The 18736-nt window shown below is 36.8% G+C and overlaps 1 protein-coding gene across 1 annotated transcript; it reads left to right on the top strand.

Annotated features, from left to right (window-relative positions):
* The first annotated feature begins 2260 nt into the window (after window positions 1-2260).
* Window positions 2261-5086, top strand: LOC109018904. Its single transcript, XM_019001096.1, has 3 exons — window positions 2261-2364; window positions 3085-3182; window positions 3270-5086. The coding sequence occupies exons 1-3, from the start codon at window positions 2261-2263 to the stop codon at window positions 5084-5086; spliced, it is 2019 nt and encodes a 672-aa protein (XP_018856641.1).
* The last annotated feature ends 13650 nt before the right edge of the window (window positions 5087-18736 follow it).

Below are 18736 nucleotides of genomic sequence, written 5' to 3'. Positions count from 1 at the left end.
ACCCAATCGTCAAATACTTCACCATCCCATTAGCCTCTCTCTTCGTCCTTTGTGTTATGACACCAAAACCTTGTTGCTTGACATATCACATGTAATAGGCCATAAGCTCATGATCAGTGGCAAACTTCATACCAGGTTTGGGCTCCTCCTCAACTCGGTCATGATCATCAACGTTTTCTTCATTTATGTCCTCGACTTTTGTCTCTACGTCTAATGAAGTACCTCCAACATTATATTCACTTTCAGATATAAATGACGATGTCTCCGCAGTCTCCGAATTACTTGCGGTCTTTTCAAAGCTTGTCAAGTCCTCTCCGATAGTTGACGGAGCGCATGGTATTTGTTGAAAACAGTCCGAACCCTCCGCATTAGTCGACATAAACGTTGTTGGAAACGGTGGCATTAGTGGGAGCTGAAATCAATCAGGCATGATGTTAGAACGGATAAAAATCCACGCATAAAAAAAATAAAAGATTAGAAATGAATCTACCTGGTTCGTTTGTTGAACATGACCCGAGTCCTCCGCATTAGTCGACGGAGGGTAGATGAATGTTGGTTGAAAATGCGGCATTGGTGGGGGCTGCAATCAATTAGGCACGGTGTTAGAACAGATAAAAATCCATGCATAAAAAAAATAAAAGATTAGAAAGTCATCTACCTGGTTCGTTTGTTGAACACGACCCGACTCCTCTGCATTAGTCAACATAGGGTAGATGAACGTTGTTAGAAATGGTGGCATTGGTGGGGCCTGTAATCTAACTAGGTGTTAGAACGGGTAACAATGTACTTAAGGAAAAACTTTAGAAGGTTAGAAAGAAATCAACTTGGATCGTTTGTTGAAGACGACTCGACTCATCCGCATTTGTCGACGGAGGTTAGATGAACGTTGTTGGAAAATGTGGGGGCTGCAATCAATTAGGCACGGTGTTAGAACGGATAAAAATGCATGCATAAAAAAAATAAAAGATTAGAAAAGAATCTACCTGGTTCATTTGTTGAACACAACCCGACTCCTCTGCATTAGTCGACGGACGGTAGATGAACATTGTAGGAAACAGTGGCATTGGTGGGGCCTGTAATCCGACTCGATGTTAGAACGGGTAGCAATGCACTTAAGGAAAAAAAAATTGAAAGTTTAAAATGGAATTTACCTGGCTACCCCATGCGTATGTATATGAATTCGGATATACATTTGGATGAATCATAAATGGCGGGTAGTAAGCATTTCCTGGACAAAGAGAGACCTACAATACACAAATAAAAATACATTAACTATTGGAATCGAGACACCTTCCATTTATGAATGACCAATGTATCATACCTGAGTCGGTGGAACTGGTGTAGAAGGTCTAGGTGGCCTTCTATCTTCCTCTTTATCCATCGCGCTATTTCAACTGATTTTTTAAATAGACATTACAAGAAAAAAACCATTAGTCCATTATCATAATATTAAATCGATATTATTAGAAAAAAAACACTTTTGGTTACTGCTACATTTGTGACTTTTCTATGCACTTGGTATTAGCTTATTGTTATCTTATTTTCGTATCTTTTAGTTGGTCTTCTTAGTATGCCTCTGACTTGTGCATTTTATATTGAACATTGTTAGTTTAATTATTTTGGGAGTTTTAAGGTTGGAAAATTGTATTTAAAACAGCCTTTAATTGTATTTAAAACAACCTCTGATTTTATGAGGGTAACATATGGTTTAGATCTGCACAAAGAAATCTCATAATTAGTAATTTTATGATTTTATCCTTGCATCACATACATCTAACTGAGGACATTTTAAGTAAATGAGAATGGTATGCAATGGTCCTTAATCTTGAAAGCTTGTTAACCCCCTAAAGAGTTATCCAGGCAGCTTTCAGTTTACATTTAGCTAATTTAACAAGTGAAAATGGTATGCAATGCTCAAAAGAAAATCAAATACCATGTTATGCTAAATGGGCTATGGTACTAACTGAATTGTAAAGTTCAAAGTAAACTAGATGCTGTTTTGAATACAATTTTTCAACCTAAAAACTCCAAAAATAATTAAACTAACAATGTTCAATATAAAATGCTCAAGTAAGAGGCACACTAAGAAAACCAACTAAAACATACGAAAATCAAATAAAAAAATCACAAATGTAGCAGTAACCAAAAGTGTTGTTGGTACAACCCCATGGATCAGATTCCCTAACATATAAGACTAAGAAACAACTCAGCAAATCCAACCAAAGAGGATTAAGCAGTAAAATGGATGACCACAATGTAGATGGTAGACGGCACGGCACACCCAGACGTCACGGTAGAAGGCAGACAACATGCAGATGACGGCAGAGGAGCGGCAGGAACCGAGCAGGAGGGAGAAATTCAAAGGCAAGATGGGTTTTGAGTAGACGACATGCATATGATGGCAGACGGCTCGCAGACCATGGCAAACGGAACTTGGACGACAACAGGAACCTAGCGAGAGGGGCAAGGTTGCAGTAACCAAGCAGGAGAGAGAAATTTGAAGGCAAGATAGGTTTTGAGCAGACGACGACAGACGGCATGCGGACAACAGCAAACGGAACGCAAACGACGGCAGGAACTGAGCGGGAGGGACGGGGTTGCAAGAACCGAGCGGGAGAGACAAATTCGAATGCAATGTTTGTTTCTGGGGAAAAGGGCAGATGCATTTTTGAGTAATGAGTAAAATGACACATAGGCAGTGTTTGGTGTTAGTTACTATAGCAAAACAAAATCACATAAGCAGTGTGTGGTATTAGTTACTGTAGGTTCTTAAGTATAGAAGAACTAAATAGGCTTCAAATAACACTGCAAGTAGGTACTGCTTTCGGTGTCCCAGGTCCAAAACTGTAATGGCTGGAAGTTGGTTAGGAAGTTAGTTAATAAATAGAGATATGTCGAGAGTGTTGAGGGGTTTAAACGGGGAGTTTCATCTTTAATGAAACGGTGAGTTTTGTTTAGTGTAAGATGAATAACGGTTTTAACTGAAATAGGGTTAAGGCGGTGAGCTTGTTACATTCCAATATGGGGCGTTTTGATCACTCGAGTATTATAAATACTAAGTGCATTGTAATTACTGATATGCAGAAGAATCAATAAGAAAATTGTCTGGAGGTTGCAGGTTCCTCGAATAGCTCTTCCGAGAATCAAGAAGGGATTCTTGGGCTTTTCTCAATTGCGTTCTTGTTCTTCTCTTTGAATTGTTGTTCTTATTCTCTGGTTGTCTAAGTTCTGGGTAAATTTACTAGTTTACCCATAACAATTGGTATCAGTAGTAATCGATCCTGTGATAGCAGAAGGCACGTGTGGAGCTCTGAAAAATCAGCAAGATGGATCCCAGAAGCAGCAAGAAATGGTTCATAGACAATTGGAGAACCATCAACAATGCATTACTGCAATGTCAACAAGGTTAGAACAAGTTTCTGATATGTTACGATCTTTGGTTGAGTCTTCTAGTGTCAATACAAATGAACCTAGAGGTCATGAAGATAGGGCTATCCAGAGAAGCTTTCGTTTGGATTTTCCACGTTTTAGTGGATGTGATCTTGTTGGATGGGTTTTTAAAGCTAATCAATACTTTGATTTTTATCAAACACCATTTCATCAAAAATTAATGGTGGCCTCATATCATATGGAGGGTGAGGCATTAGTTTGGTACCAAACTGCTTTTAACTCAGGTCAGTTCAATTCTTGGGAGTCATTGGTTATGGCAATGCAAGTGAGATTTGGGCCATCTGCATATGATGACCCAATGGAGGCATTAACCAAGTTAAAACAGACCACATCTGTTGCTGTGTATAAGTCACAGTTTGCAGCCTTGACAAATAGGTTGATAGGCTTGTCTGAGAAGCATTTGCTTAGTTGTTTTGTGAGTGGCCTGAAAGATGAAATCAGGTTACCTGTGAAGATGTTCAATCCAGTGAATCTTGGGGCTGCTTTTGGATTGGCAAAAATCCAAGAAGAGTACTTGTCAGCTGTTAAAAAACCATGGAGAGGTGTTTCAGTAATGAGTGAATCTATGGTGGAAGGCAACAGATTCCAGAAACCTCCCGTAGCAGTTAAGAAGATTTTTTCTTCACAAATGGATGAAAAAATGAAGAAAGGGTTATGTTACCATTGTGATAAAAAATGGAACCCCACGCATATATGTAAGGCTCCCAAAGTGTATCTGTTACATGTTGAGGATACTGTTGGTAATGCCTTAGAAATACAGGAGGAGGGAGATGAGACTCTAGTGACCAATGAACAGTTGGTGACAGAAGAAGGAGAAGGGCTGGAGGTGTCCATTAATGCAATATCTGGCTGCTCTAACAATAATGCCATGAAGTTGTTGGGAAGGATTGAAAGTTGTGTGGCTGAAATTTTAGTGGACTCGGGGAGTACACATAATTTTTTGGATCCATTGGTGGTACAAGCAGCAAAACTTAAAGTACATGATGATTTGAAGTTACAAGTGAGAGTAGCTAATGGTGACAAGTTGGTAAGCAGTGGCAGTTGTGAAGAAGTCATCAAGGTTCAAGACTCAAAGTTTAGAATTCCATTTCATATGTTAGCCTTGGGTGGTTGTGACATAGTATTGGGGGTTCAATGGCTAAAGACCTTGGGGCTAATCTGTTGGGATTTTAATTCCATGTCTATGAGTTTTATAGTGGGGCAATCCAAGATCACCTTACATGGGTTGAAGTCTGATGGCATGAGGCTTCAAAATGGAGAGGGCAATTTAAAGTCTTCCTTGGTCAGACAACAGGGTTGGTTTTTGCAGCTGAGAACTGAGGACTCAATAGAAAAACCTGGAAGTCAAGTGCAAGAGGTAGAAGAACTATTACAAGGGTTCGAGCATGTCTTTGCTGAACCTGTGGGTTTACCTCCCATCAGATCTTTCGATCATCATATTCCTCTTAAGGAGGGAACTGGTCCTGTTTCAGTCAGGCCTTATAGATATCCTCATTATCAAAAAAATGAGATTGAGAATATTGTTCAGGATTTGTTGAAATTTGGGGTGGTGAGGCCAAGTCAGAGCCCCTTTTCTTCACCAGTGCTTCTTGTTAAAAAGTCTGATGGTTCATGGAGGATGTGTGTTGACTATTGAGCATTAAATCAAGTAACCATCAATGATAAGTTTCCCATTCCTGTGATTGATGAGTTACTTGATGAATTATATGGAGCAACAATATTTTTCAAGCTGGACTTGAGATCTGGATATCACCAGATTCGAGTTAAAGATGTGGATATTGAGAAAACAGCATTTAGAACTCATGAGGGGCACTATGAGTTCTTAGTAATGCCTTTTGGGCTTACTAATGCTCCTGCTACATTTCAAAGCTTGATGAATGATGTGTTTAAACCTTTTTTAAGAAGGTTTGTCTTGGTTTTTTTTTATGACATATTGGTTTACAGCAGGAACTTGGTGGACCATATTGCACATTTGAGATCAGTGCTAGAAAGTTTTAAAGCAACATACACTCTATGCAAAGAGGTCAAAATGCAAGTTTGCAATTCATGAAGTTGATTACCTCGGCCATATCATTTCTGGTTGTGGTGTTAAAGCTGATCCTTCCAAGATTATGTCCATGATTGACTGGCCTATTCCAAAATCCTTGAAAGCCTTGAGAGGGTTTCTCGGACTTACTAGTTATTACAGGAAATTCATCAAGGATTATGGATCCATTGCTGCCCCATTAACAGTGCTGTTGAAGAAAAATGCTTTCCATTGGACTGAGGAGGCATCTCAGGCTTTCCAACACTTGAAGAGGGCTGTTACTAGTCCACCAATACTCAAATTGCCTGATTTTTCTAAAAGCTTCACTATTGAGTGTGATGCTTCAGGCTTTGGGTTAGGAGTTGTTCTCATGCAAGAAAATCAGCCTATTGCTTTTTATAGCACGGCATTAAAAGGTAAGGCATTACTTTTATCCACCTATGAGAAGGAGTTACTAGCTCTTGTTTCTGTTGTAGCTAAATGGAGGCCTTATCTTTTGGGTGCTGTGTTTAAAATAAAGACTGATCAGCAAGCTCTTAAGTACTTACTAGAGCAAAGGGTTGGCACAGAAACTCAGTAGAAATGGCTTCTGAAGTTGATTGGCTACGATTTTACTATTGATTACAAAAGAGGGAAAGAAAACAAGGTAGCTGATGCTCTTTCCAGGAAGTCGAAGAACAGTCAGCAACCTTAGCACTTATCACTTTTCCTACCTCTCTTTGGGTGGAAGAATTAAAACAAAGTTATCAACTTTGCCCCATAATCCAAGACATCTATGAGAAGTTGCAACAAGGATCAAAGAGTCCTAAGCACTTTACATTACAACAAGGCTTGTTATTGAGGAAAGGGAAATTTGTGGTGGTTTCAGATTCACCATTCAAGGTTAAAGTATTGCATCACATTCACAGTAGTCCACAAGCTGGCCATGTGGGCTATCATAAAACATTACATAGGGCCAAGTTGGATTTCGACTGGAAGGGAATGTGCAAGGATATTAAAACTTTGGTTCGAGAATGTGAAGTATGTCAAACATGCAAACATGAAAACGTGCATCCAGCTGGCCTCTTGCAACCTCTACCTGTTCCTTCCTCACCATGGGCAGATATTTCCATGGATTTCATTGAGGGTCTGCCTCTTTCGGGTGGCTACAATGTGATTTTTACTGTGGTGGACAGATTCACCAAGTTTGAACATTTTTTTCCCTTGGCACATCCCTATTCAGCAAGTAAAATAGCCCAAGTTTTCTTCTATGGTGTCTTTAAGCTGCATGGGCTACCTAAATCAATTGTATCAGATCGTGATGCTATTTTCACTAGTAATTTTTGGAAGGAGCTTTTCAAATTGCAAGGCACTTCCCTCAATTTTAGTTCTGCCTATCATCCTCAATCGGATGGGCAAACTGAGGCCTTGAATAAAACTCTTGAAGGGTATTTGAGATGTTATACCAGTGACAAACCAAAGGAGTGGAGTTTGTGGATTCCTTTGGCTGAATGGTGTTACAACACCACTTGTCACTCTTCCATCAAAGTCTGTCCTTTTGAAGCACTTTATAGATACTCACCTCCTAAATTGGTTTCTTATGTAGCTGGCACCTCAGTCAATCCTGCAGTAGACCAGCAACTTAAAACCAGAGAGCAGCTTTGGTTAATGCTGGGGGAGAATTTGCTGAAGTCACAGAACAGGATGAAGGAGTTTGCAGATAGAAAGAGAACTGAGAGGGAATTTCAAGTGGGCGATTGGGTCTTCCTTAGATTGCAGCCATACAGACAGAAAATTGTCTCCTTACGCCACAATCTGAAATTATCTCCAAGGTTTTTTGGACCTTTTCAGGTTTTGGAAAGAGTTGGAACAGTTGCCTACAGACTCGACTTGCCTCTTTCTACAAAGATACATCCTATTGTACATGTGTCATGTTTGAAGAAAAAGTTGGGTCAGAATGTGATTCCACTTCCTACACTACCTCCTTTGGATTCTCAGGGACAAGTGCAACCTGAACCTGAATTGATCTTACAAAGAAGGATGAAGAAAATCAGAAACCATGCTGTCACTGAAGTATTGGTGAAATGGTTAGGAGCTCCTATTGAAGATAGTACCTGGGAACTTCTGTGGATATTGCGGGATCGTTATCCCCACCTTGTGGGCAAGGTCCTCTAGTGGGGAGGATTAAGTCCTTGTGGTCAAGGACTTTGTTAAGGGGAAGGGAATGTAATGGCTGGAAGTTATTTAGGAAGTTAGTTAATAAAGAGAGATCAGTCGAGAGTGTTGAGGGATTTAAATGGGGAGTTTCATCTTTAATGAAACGGTGAGTTTTGTTTAGTGTAAGATGAATAACGGTTTTAACTGAAATAGGTTTAAGGTGGTGAGCTTGTTACATTCCAATACGGGACGTGTTGATCACTCGAGTATTATAAATATTGAGTGCATTGTAATTATTGATATGCAGAAGAATCAATAAGAAAATTGTATGAAGGTTGGAAGTTCCTCGAATACCTCTTCCGAGAATCAAGAAGGGCTTCTTGGGCTTTTCTCAATTGCGTTCTTGTTCTTCTCTCTGAATTGCTGTTCTTATATTCTGGTTGTCTAAGTTCAGGGTAAATTCACTAGTTTACCCATAACAGAAACCCAGAAAATTATTCGCGCCGAAAGTTTGCATCCGTGCGTCCACGTGCATGTGTTCTTCTTTCGGCGTCTTACTTTTTGTTTTTTAATTTCCTGTCCGTCGCTTTCTTCTTGTGTTGCGTCCTGGCAGCTTTGTGTTTTTTTTTTGTTTTTTCCGTGTGCATTCGTTTTTCTTTCCACCGAAAGCAGCTCCTTCTTTCCTTACAAATATTTTTTATTTGTATTTTTTAATTTCTTTTTCTATAGATTTTTTTAATAATTTTTAATATTTTTAAAAAATAAAAAAATTCATAATATTATTAAATAATATTTTTTTAATCACAAAGTAAAATAAAAAATATTTTTTTATAATTTTTTATTTTATTTTGTGATTAAAGAAATATGTTTTAATAATTTTTTTTACATTTTAATTAAAAATATATTTTTAATAATATTCTAAATTTATTTTACTTTTTAAAATTATTAAAAAATATTAAAAAAATCTATATAAAAAACAACTTAAAAAAAAAAAAAAACATATCAAAACACGTGCTCCAGCTCCAGCGGAATCCCCCAGCGGGAGCTGTAGCATCCTTTTGTTTTTCTGCTGAATCCCCGCATGGCTTTCCTTTCGGCTTGAGTTGCGTCCCTTTTGATCTCACCGACGGATAAAAGCTCATCAATTTGCAAATGTCGGACTAAAAGGCGAATATACCCAACAATACCACGTGCTGGAGAATGAGGATCCTCATCATCATTAACCTCACTTTGATTTCTGTTAAGACTCTTATCTTTGCACCATCACTCTCTTCTCTCGCTTTCGCTCTCTCTCTGCCTATCTCTGCCTCTGTTTCTCTCTTCTTCCAGAGCTTAGGTGAATAATCCTTTTGTTTCAGATCAGATCAGAACAAGATCTTTGAATTGTCTACAATCTCACTGAATTTTGGATTCTATCCATAGCACCTAATTTTCCATCTTAACTCCGTGTTCCTTCTGGGAAGAAGAAGACAGAGGCCCCCTTCTCTATAAGATACATGCTTCGCTTAAGAATTAGGCTAACTTGCTTCTGCAGTCCATGCGCTTCCATCTACAACCTGTAAATTCCAAAACAGAAAGACCATGCCAAAGCCAAAAGTTCCTCTGACTTCTGAGCTCACATGCGTGTAACCCCCACTTGATTTCAATCTCCTGCTGTCCGAAAAGTTATCAGTGGCTGGGTAGTGGTCTGAACGCATGCATGGAGCTGGACAGAGGCTCACGATGGTGCTGGTTGGTTGCGTGTGCAGCACTGGGTGCTGCAGCTGGGCTGCTGTGCGTGAGGTTGAAGTTGTTGTCGTGAACGTTGAGGCAGCGTGCATGGGTAGCGCCGTGTATGAAGATGAAGGAATTGGGCGGAGGTTTACGTTAATGTGGTTGTTGCTGCTCATGCATCGGGTGGTGGCGCTGTCGTGGCTGCGTTAGGGTTGAGGATGTGCAGCTGAGATGGCCGCTGTTGTTGTGCTGCTGGTCTTGCTGCTGGAGGTTGAAGATGACCCAAAACGACATCCCGTTTTCGCCTATGGAGTAGAACGACGTGTCGGTTACGAAGCCAGACTTCTTTCGGTATAGATCAACGACATGTCGTTGTTTTGTTTTAGAAAAACTTATACGGGGCTGTAAAACAAATAAAAAATAAAACTATTCAAAAAAAATAAATAAATAATTAAAGAAACAAAAATAAAACTTGACAAAGAAAATAAAATAAATAATTAAAGATAAAAATAAAACTAGATTAAAATATTAAAAGTGTGTTGTTGTGCATGTGAACATTATTAAATTCGATCAAAAGTATTAAAATCAAGCATAAATTATACTATTAACCAATTTAAATCACAATTTGGATTTCTGCCTCTTAATCATTTTTTTATTATTTAAAAAAAATAATAAAAAAATTAAAAAATTAAAATTATATTGGTTTTAAATGTATAAAATATGCAATAATGCAGTTCAATCACACCCCCCAACTAGTATTTTGCTAATCTCTAAGTAAAATAGTGAAAATTAATTGAGATAAATATTGCATAAAGTTCAAAATCCTAACAAAAGCAAACAAACACAATAATGAATTATCACAAAATGTGACAAATGACTACTTAGCCCCTAGGTAAATCCACCAAAACTATCTCAACAATCTTTCACAAACAATTGAGAAAAATCTCTTACAACTTAGGTGTGTGTAGCTAAATAGTTGTGTGTTTTTCATTACTAGACATAATTTATTCTAGGATTTTTCAACCTTAAAATTAATCATTGCTGATTCTAACTACCTCAAAACCCAAGGAACTGACAGTTTTCACGCCAACTCTGTTTAAAGGTTGAGCACTCAACCCCTAGAGTTTTTGGATAACTGTTTTTAGTCCTTTACTTAGGAAAGCTCACCGTTTCATCCTTTATTATTATTTTTTTATTTTTGAAAAGGATTTGAGCAATGGGGAATTGAACCCAGGACCGTGTGCCTAACCAGCAAAAGGCTCAGTAGTCCTGTAGTTTACCTTTCCTGTATTAAATCAATGAATAGTAATGAAGAACAGTACAAGTATAAGCATGTGCAAAATGTCCTCCAAGATTTTCCCTTCATTATATATAAATCATGCCAAATCTATCTCAATAAATATAGCATCCTAGTGTTTCAAGTCACACATCAAACAAAATATGATCAGCATAAATTATGCTCTATGCTCAGGCTTGAAAATAAATTTTCATAAAAATAATTTCGCTCAACCACTCCACCAATATGTTCAAATTTCACAAAATGATAGAAATAGAGTGTGTGTCAATCATGTGTATAATAGTGCATATCGCATTAAGGCAAAAATTGTGTAATCCAGTGCACACACAATAATAAAGAAAATATAAGCAATAAAAGAAACATCAACACATAAAATAAAGAAAGAGAAGCAATCAATAGAACAACAAAAAAGAATAAACACACGCTAAAAAAAAAAAAAAAAAAAAAAAATTAGAATTACACAATGGGGAACGAACCCAGGACCATGCGCCTAACACACACATTCCCAAGGTCGCCCTTACATAATATAATTCCCTCCCCCCAACTAAACAATGCAGTGTCCTCAATGCTAATAGAGAAGAAAAGCAATGTAATGAGAAACAAACAATGCAAAAAATAAAAGAACAAACAAACAAACAACACAAGAAATAAACAAAGAAAGTAATAACAAAAACAACACTCAAATAAACAACGAGACGCAATAATAGAAACAACATTCAAATATGTACGCGAGAGTTATGAAGAAGAACTTCCTAGCCAAGTATGAAATGCTTGGGGTGAAAAAAAAATTTTCATGTGTTTCTTCCAGCTGAGTGTTCTCATAGTTTTCTCAACACTGGAACCCTGAAATTGGATCGAGTCGAATGAGGGTTGATCTGCCAGCTGAGCGTTGTCATTTTCATCCAATTGCAGTAAAACCTGGAACCCGACAAGTGCCTTAAATTCCAAAGTCCGACATTTGCCATAAATCAAGGAGCTTGGGTCCTTGAATTGTGCTGCAAAGCTCGAGCCGACAACTCCTTTAGAGTCTCGAACCCTGCCTCGGGTCCCACTTGGATAAGATTTCGATGAGCCTTGAATGCTCTGGGTTTCTATTTAAAAGACCATTTTCACTCTTCGAAATACACACAGAGCAATCTCTTTGCATTTCTCACATTTCTCACTTTTCTCACAATTTCTCACAATCTCTTAAATCCGGAACCATTTATGCCTCAACCACTCGTCTCTAATCATGAGGCCGTCAACACCATGATAGGGGTAGAGATGCATTGTCTAATAGGACTGATGCTGAGGTTGTTGCAGGATCGAGAATGCTCATTGCTCAACCATGTCTCGTAGGTTACTGTCATGGGTTAGTGAGGTTGAACATCTTAAGAATCAAATAATTGAGTTGTAAAAAAGACTTGCCAATAAAAGGAGAAATAATAAAATATTAAAATACAAAAACGAGGAGTTGAGAAAATATGTGGACCAGCATGCTCAAGACATGCAACCACGCATAGAGGAGTTGGAATGAGAGAGGATACAAATACAAAGTGAACAACAACGGTTAACAGTAGAGGTTCAACGTTTATGACAAACATAAAGACAGTCTGGAGTTAATCTTGTTGGTTTAGCTAAATAAAATATGTACCCATCATATCATGTAATCTGATAGCTTGTCTTGTTCTTATTTCCATCCCTATAAAATCAGTTTTGACTTTCATTTCATTTGCCTCATTTCTTCGTTGTTCTCTGAAGTCCATTTGAATTCTCGCTCTCTAAGCTTTTTGTTTAACGACTCAGCAATCTTTTTCCAACAACCTTATGTTTTACCATATGGGGCGTTCTGCATCTCAGCTACCAATTATTTCTGTGTCCACCATAGGTGCCATGATGCAGCATGAAAATAATCTGACTAACAAGTCAGATGATGATGCCATTTTGGTTTTGTTTAAAATTTAATGAAACAAACAATGTAAGAACAGAAAAGAAATGGCTCATTCAAAAGTCGGTTTCTTAGATTCAATATCGCTAAAGAAATACCGCCAAACAAATGGGATAACAGACAAGATAACTACACTGCCAAAGCGGACACTTGCTATCATTGTGCTATCGCATGTCGGTATCACTTCGTCATACAACTCAAAATGCAAGAACAACAAAGACAGATGCAGCTTCAAATGCAGATACTTATGCAACAATTCAGGCCTCCAAGCAATTGAATTTCGTTAGAAGTGTTTTTGCATATTGAATAATTATATATCATGTACTGATAGTTTTATTTGTATTATTAGTATTTTATTTATTTAGTTCTGACTTATGAGATTAGTTTTATTTATATTGAACAATTTGTAATGTATTTGAATTTAATTTTTTAAGAGTAGTTTTTGTTTTGATATTTTTAAATTTTTAAATATTTTTGTATTTGGATAAAAAGTTAGAATAATCTATCTTTTTAAAATTTAAAAACGTTTAGTTTAAAATTTTCAAAGGTATTAAAAACTTTTGTGACCAAATAAGCGAAAGTCATTTGTGTCCGGAAGCGGTAGAGAATGCACCGTGTAATGTCATTTCCGAAGTAATTATGGATTAATTATCGAAGTTATGGTATGAAATAAGATTAATTCTCTCAAATATTTTCAAAAAATTAATAAATAGACGTATTAGATCATATTTTAAATAGATGTATTTTAAACACTATAAAATTTAATTATTTGTTTGAATTATTCAGACGGCCGATAATGCTTAATTTTTTAAGGATTAAGAAAAAAGAAATGAATAAAATCGTAATAAACATCTGCAAGTACAAATAAAATCTATTTAACAATGTACATATTTATTTATTTTATTAATATATATATATATATATATGTATGTATATTATATCACCAGTACTTAATAATGTGCAACACAACAACAAAAAGGTAGAAAGCGGTTTATTCACTCGTACACACAGAATTAAATGAATTAGTATTCATTTGTGGAATTTTTTTTTATTGATTGTAAAATTAAGTAGGAATTAATTAATTACGGCAGAAAAAAATCATTCCATAGTCTTGCATATAGGCTGGCAAATGTTCTTGCAATCAAGGTGCATGTCTTTGGCATATTTGCCCAAAACCATGCACGCGTGGAAGCACTTTCGGTAGCATTCCGGGTCCATTCTCATTCGAATGGCTTCTCCAACCTGCAAATACGCCGCCATTATAACCATCATCACGCTCATCAATAGCACTGCTGAACTTTTTCTACATATTAAGGCCATCATTTTCTTCTTGCTTTTGGGCTATGGATCGAATGCTACGCGCCCTTAATTTATCAATATATACATGCATGCATGTGAGCTAGCTGCTTTATTAATCAACGCAACTGCATATATATATGCATGCATGCAGGAAAATGATCGAACACGTACGTACGAGGTGGTTTTATCCAAGTAATTTATATCCATATATTAATTAAGCATGAGAAATGGGAAGTTGCGCGCATGCATGGGACGAGACATGAGTAACTGATCAACAATTGAACGTAGTACTTGGAGGATTAGGCTGTCTTTGTGGTGCTAAGGCAAATGCGTACAAACGGCCGGCCAATGGTGTAAAACTCAGTACTGTGGAACGAACCTAAAACAATCGTTGATATCTATTAACCTGTGAAAAGCCTTTAAGTCATGGGTACGTACTAAGCATGCATACGATCGATTCCATTTGTTTATAATGTGGTGGAACTAAAAAAAAGAAGAAGGTTTTTTTCTCTCTATTATTATACGTATATACCCTCAATGAAACCAGATCATTCAGAATTTTTTTCACTTGTAAACAATTAAATTTGTAGGCGAAACAAACTTCTAAACAGCTTTTTGTTTCATGAGACTAATTAACAATCGTATGAGCATAACTAAAAAAACAATTACAAACTAAAAGGTACAAAATATCTTGTTTTTCTTGTCTACATGATAGAGCCCTTGGGCATGTCACTGTTTTTTTTTTTTTAGGTTCTTTCAAGGATGGGTGAGAGATCGGGCAAAGGGAATCAAATTGGAATCATGCGATGTTCACAATGCATGAGTCATGGTGGCCTAGGGTAATCATGAGTGTGACTATCAAGACTTTCTAGACTTTTGTGTTAATTTTTTTTTTTTTTTTACATAAGCCCATGAGAGTTTGGCTTCTTAAGGAGTTAGGGTTTTAAAGCCCAGAGGAATTAGGGCTCACGCCCAACTTAAGTTCTAGCATATCACATGTCATCCAATTGAACTATGTCTAGGACTTGATAAATCTAAATGGAAATAAGAAACTGAGGTAAGAAAAAATTAGGGTTTGGCTTACATGCCTACCATAGGGGACCAATTATTTCTTGCCATGTGTCACGCATGCATGGAGATTTTTGCTTATAGGAAGAAACTTTTTGACACGTCACTATGGGAAAGAGATTCTAGAAGGGAATAATTGGATTATGGAAAGTGGAATCTAGCGAAGGCCAAGAGGCCATGGACGGCAACCATGGAGAAATGAGGTTTGCCTTTTTGCCATGTGTCATACATGCATAAAGGTAGGTAAAAAGTCGTATTGGGAAAGGGCAAGATCAAGGTTGGAGGAAAGGCTTACACACCTAAGGATTCTAGAAGAAAATTTTTGTATAAGAACATCTTGAAACCAGGTCATTCAGAATTTTTTTCACTTAGAAACCATTAAATTTGTAGGCAAAACAAAGTTCTAAACAACTTTTTGTTTCATGAGACTAAGCAGTCCTATGAGCATAACTAAAAACAAAATTACAAACTAAATGGTACAAATTATCTTGTTTTTCTTGTCTACATGATAGTCCTTGGGCTTGTCACTTTTTTTTTTTGTTAATGTTCTTTTAAGGTGACACTACTATAAATACCTAAAGGCCGGGCAAATCAAAACATTAATTGGAATGATGTATTGAAAGGATGTTCGACATTAATGAGCGTGACAAGACATGCATAATAAGGAGTACTATAATCACATGATCTTGAGAGCATTGATAACAATGAAAAACAAAAGGTAAATCATTAATTAACACTACAAGATATATGGTACTTAATTAGATATGCTTCAACAAGATCACAACAACTAAATTCAGTCTTTAATTTATACGAAATAATAAGTAGTCTTGTTTTATTTATATTATATATTTATAAGATAAATAAAATGAAAGAATTTAAGTACTACCACTTGTTGAGATAGGACATACAAATAGTGGCGTTACAATAAACGCCACTGCTAGTATGCTAAACGCATAATATAAATTGATGGCATTTATTTAAACGCTACTAAGAGTACGTTGGAGACAAGTGTGATTAGGAATGAAGCAGATATCAATACAAGAGATTTGAGTATTTTGAGACAAAATTTTTTTTTCTCAAAAAACCCAAATATCATCCCAAAATGTTTTTGGAGATGAAAACATTTCGTCTCTATTTTGTCTCGAAAAGACCATCTCAAAACGTTTTTTATTTTCGTCTCAAAAATTCATTTTTAGGGACAAAATTATTTCCTAGTTTGAACCGACACATCCATTCGAACAATATGAAATTTCTCAGTTCGAACTAATAACCATATTTGATCTTGTTCGAACGAACAGAGTGTTCGAATAGATTTTATGTGTTCGAAACAATAAATTTTTTAAATGGCTTTTGTTCGAACATAAATTATGTCCGTTTGAACATACATTTTATTTTTAGAAATTCTATATGTTCGAATGGGATTTTGCATATTAATGTTGTTCAAATGGCCGTACAGACTGTATTTCTCGGTTGTCATTCGAATGGGTTTATTTTTTGTTCAAATTGATTTATAAATGATAATTTACTATTCGAACTGGTTATTTTCTGTTCGAACGGTATTAATCATACTTAACATAATTTAATTAAAAATAAAATACTGATATTACACAAATTGTAATTCAAACATAAATTGTTCAAATGTTTTGGAACATCATTATATAAAGGCAATTAAATAAAACATCAATTTTAAGATTGTGGTGGTGGCAAAGAGTTTTGGGACATCACGATTGACTGAAACTATTCAAACATTTTTTGATTATTCAACTGCAGCCTCTCTTCTAATCTCGCCTCTAAATCGCTGCTTGATATAATAGGGTCAGCAACTCCTTTTTCTTGGATCTCAATTGTTCCATCTCAAGTGTTGCTTCCTCCTATTAGTCTTGTCGTCATTCGATCTGCCTCGAAAAGAGGATGATGGTGTTGATGATGGCTTCACGCAACGTCCTAGCCCCTAAAATATCCAGAACGTGATCCAACAACTTGAGAAATGATCTGAGCATCATTGAAAAATGATTCATCAAATGGATCCGCAGCGGTTTCCTTAAGAGATATCATCTTGTCCTACAAAAACAAAAAGATTAAAGTTATTGTAAGTAACAAAAATATTATTAGACAATGGAATTAAAGAAATTTAAACTTACATAATTTGCCTCTGTTTCGGGATTGGTGTAAACACCACCACGATTTTTATGTACTTTAGCATACAATTGGGTCAGATCATAGTCAACAGGACTTTCTTCTTCTTGCAAAAGGAAGTTGCGCGCATGCATGGGCCGAGACATGAGTAACTGATCAACAATTGAACGTAGTACTGGAGGATTAGGCTGTCTTTGTGGTGCAGAGGCAAATGCCTACAAACGGCCAATGGTGTAAAACTCAGTACTGTGGAACGAACCTAAAACAATCGTTGATATCTATTAACCTGTGAAAAGTCTTTAAGTCATGGGTACGTACTAAGCATGCATACGATCGATTCCATTCGTTAATGTCGTGGAACTAAAAAATAATGGTTTTTTTTTTGCTCTCAATTATAATTATACGTATATACCCTCAATGAAACCGGATCATTCATAATTTTTTTCACTTGTAAACCATTAAATTTGTAGGCGAAACAAACTTCTAAACAACTTTTTGTTTCATGAGACTAAACAATCGTATAAGCACAACTAAAAAACAAAATTACAAACTAAAAGGTACAAATTATCTTGTTTTTCTTGTCTACATGATAGAGCCCTTGAGCATGTCACTGTTTTTTTTTTTAGGTTCTTTCAAGGATGGGTGAGAGATCGGGCAAAGGGAATCAAATTGGAATCATGTGATGTTCACAATGAATGAGTCATGGTGGCCTAGGGTAATCATGAGTGTGACGATCAAGACTTTCTAGAATTTTGTGTTAAATTTTTTTTTTTTTTTACATAGGCCCATGAGAGTTCGGCTTGTTAAAGAGTTAGGGTTTTAAAGCCCAGAGGAATTAGGGCTCACACCCAACTCAAGTTCTAGCATATCACATGTCATCCAATAGAACTATGTCTAGGACTTGATGAATCTAGATGGAAATAAGAAAGTGAGGTAAGAAAAAATTAGGGTTTTGGCTTACATGCCTACCATAGGAGACCAATTATTTCCTGCCATGTGTCACGCATGCATGGAGATTTTTGCTTATAGGAAGAAGCTTTCTGACACATGTCACTATGGGAAAGAGATTCTAGAAGGGAATAATTGGATTATGGAAAGTGGAATCTAGGGAAGGCCAAGAGGCCATGGACGGCAACTATGGAGAAAGGAGGTTTGCCTTTTTGCCATGTGTCATACATGCATAAAGGTAGGTAAAAAGTCGTATTGGGAAAGGGAAAGATCAAGGTTGGAGGAAAGGCCTACACACCTAGGGATTCTAGAAGAAAAATCTTGTGTAAGAACATCTTGAGGTGGACGACTAGGGCAAGGTTCTCTGTGGAATCACATGCTTGTTCAAAAGTGTGGTGAAAAGAAGATCCCCTAGGGAAGAGAGGGTTCGACAACCCATGCACACACACACACTCCTCACATGCCTCTTGGCACTCATGCACACATGCAAGAGATTGAGCAAGATTTGAGTTTGATAAAAGACCTCATAGCTACAAGATACATTGAACCAAGACATGAAATGGAGGGCAAAAGAGGAAGGGAGCTTCGGTTTTGGAGGAAGAAGGCGTCACATGCAAAAAGGTGTTTTTGAGTTTCCAACTCAATCAAATGATGAGCTAGAGGAAGAGGTCATAGGGCTGCATGCCACTTGACATCCATGCAAGAGCTTGGCTCATGCAAGATCCTTTTGAGTGTC

This window comes from Juglans regia, chromosome 11 (genome assembly GCF_001411555.2).
Source record: "Juglans regia cultivar Chandler chromosome 11, Walnut 2.0, whole genome shotgun sequence".
Classification (NCBI taxonomy): Eukaryota; Viridiplantae; Streptophyta; class Magnoliopsida; order Fagales; family Juglandaceae; genus Juglans; species Juglans regia.
This window is presented reverse-complemented; position numbering and strand designations above follow the sequence as displayed.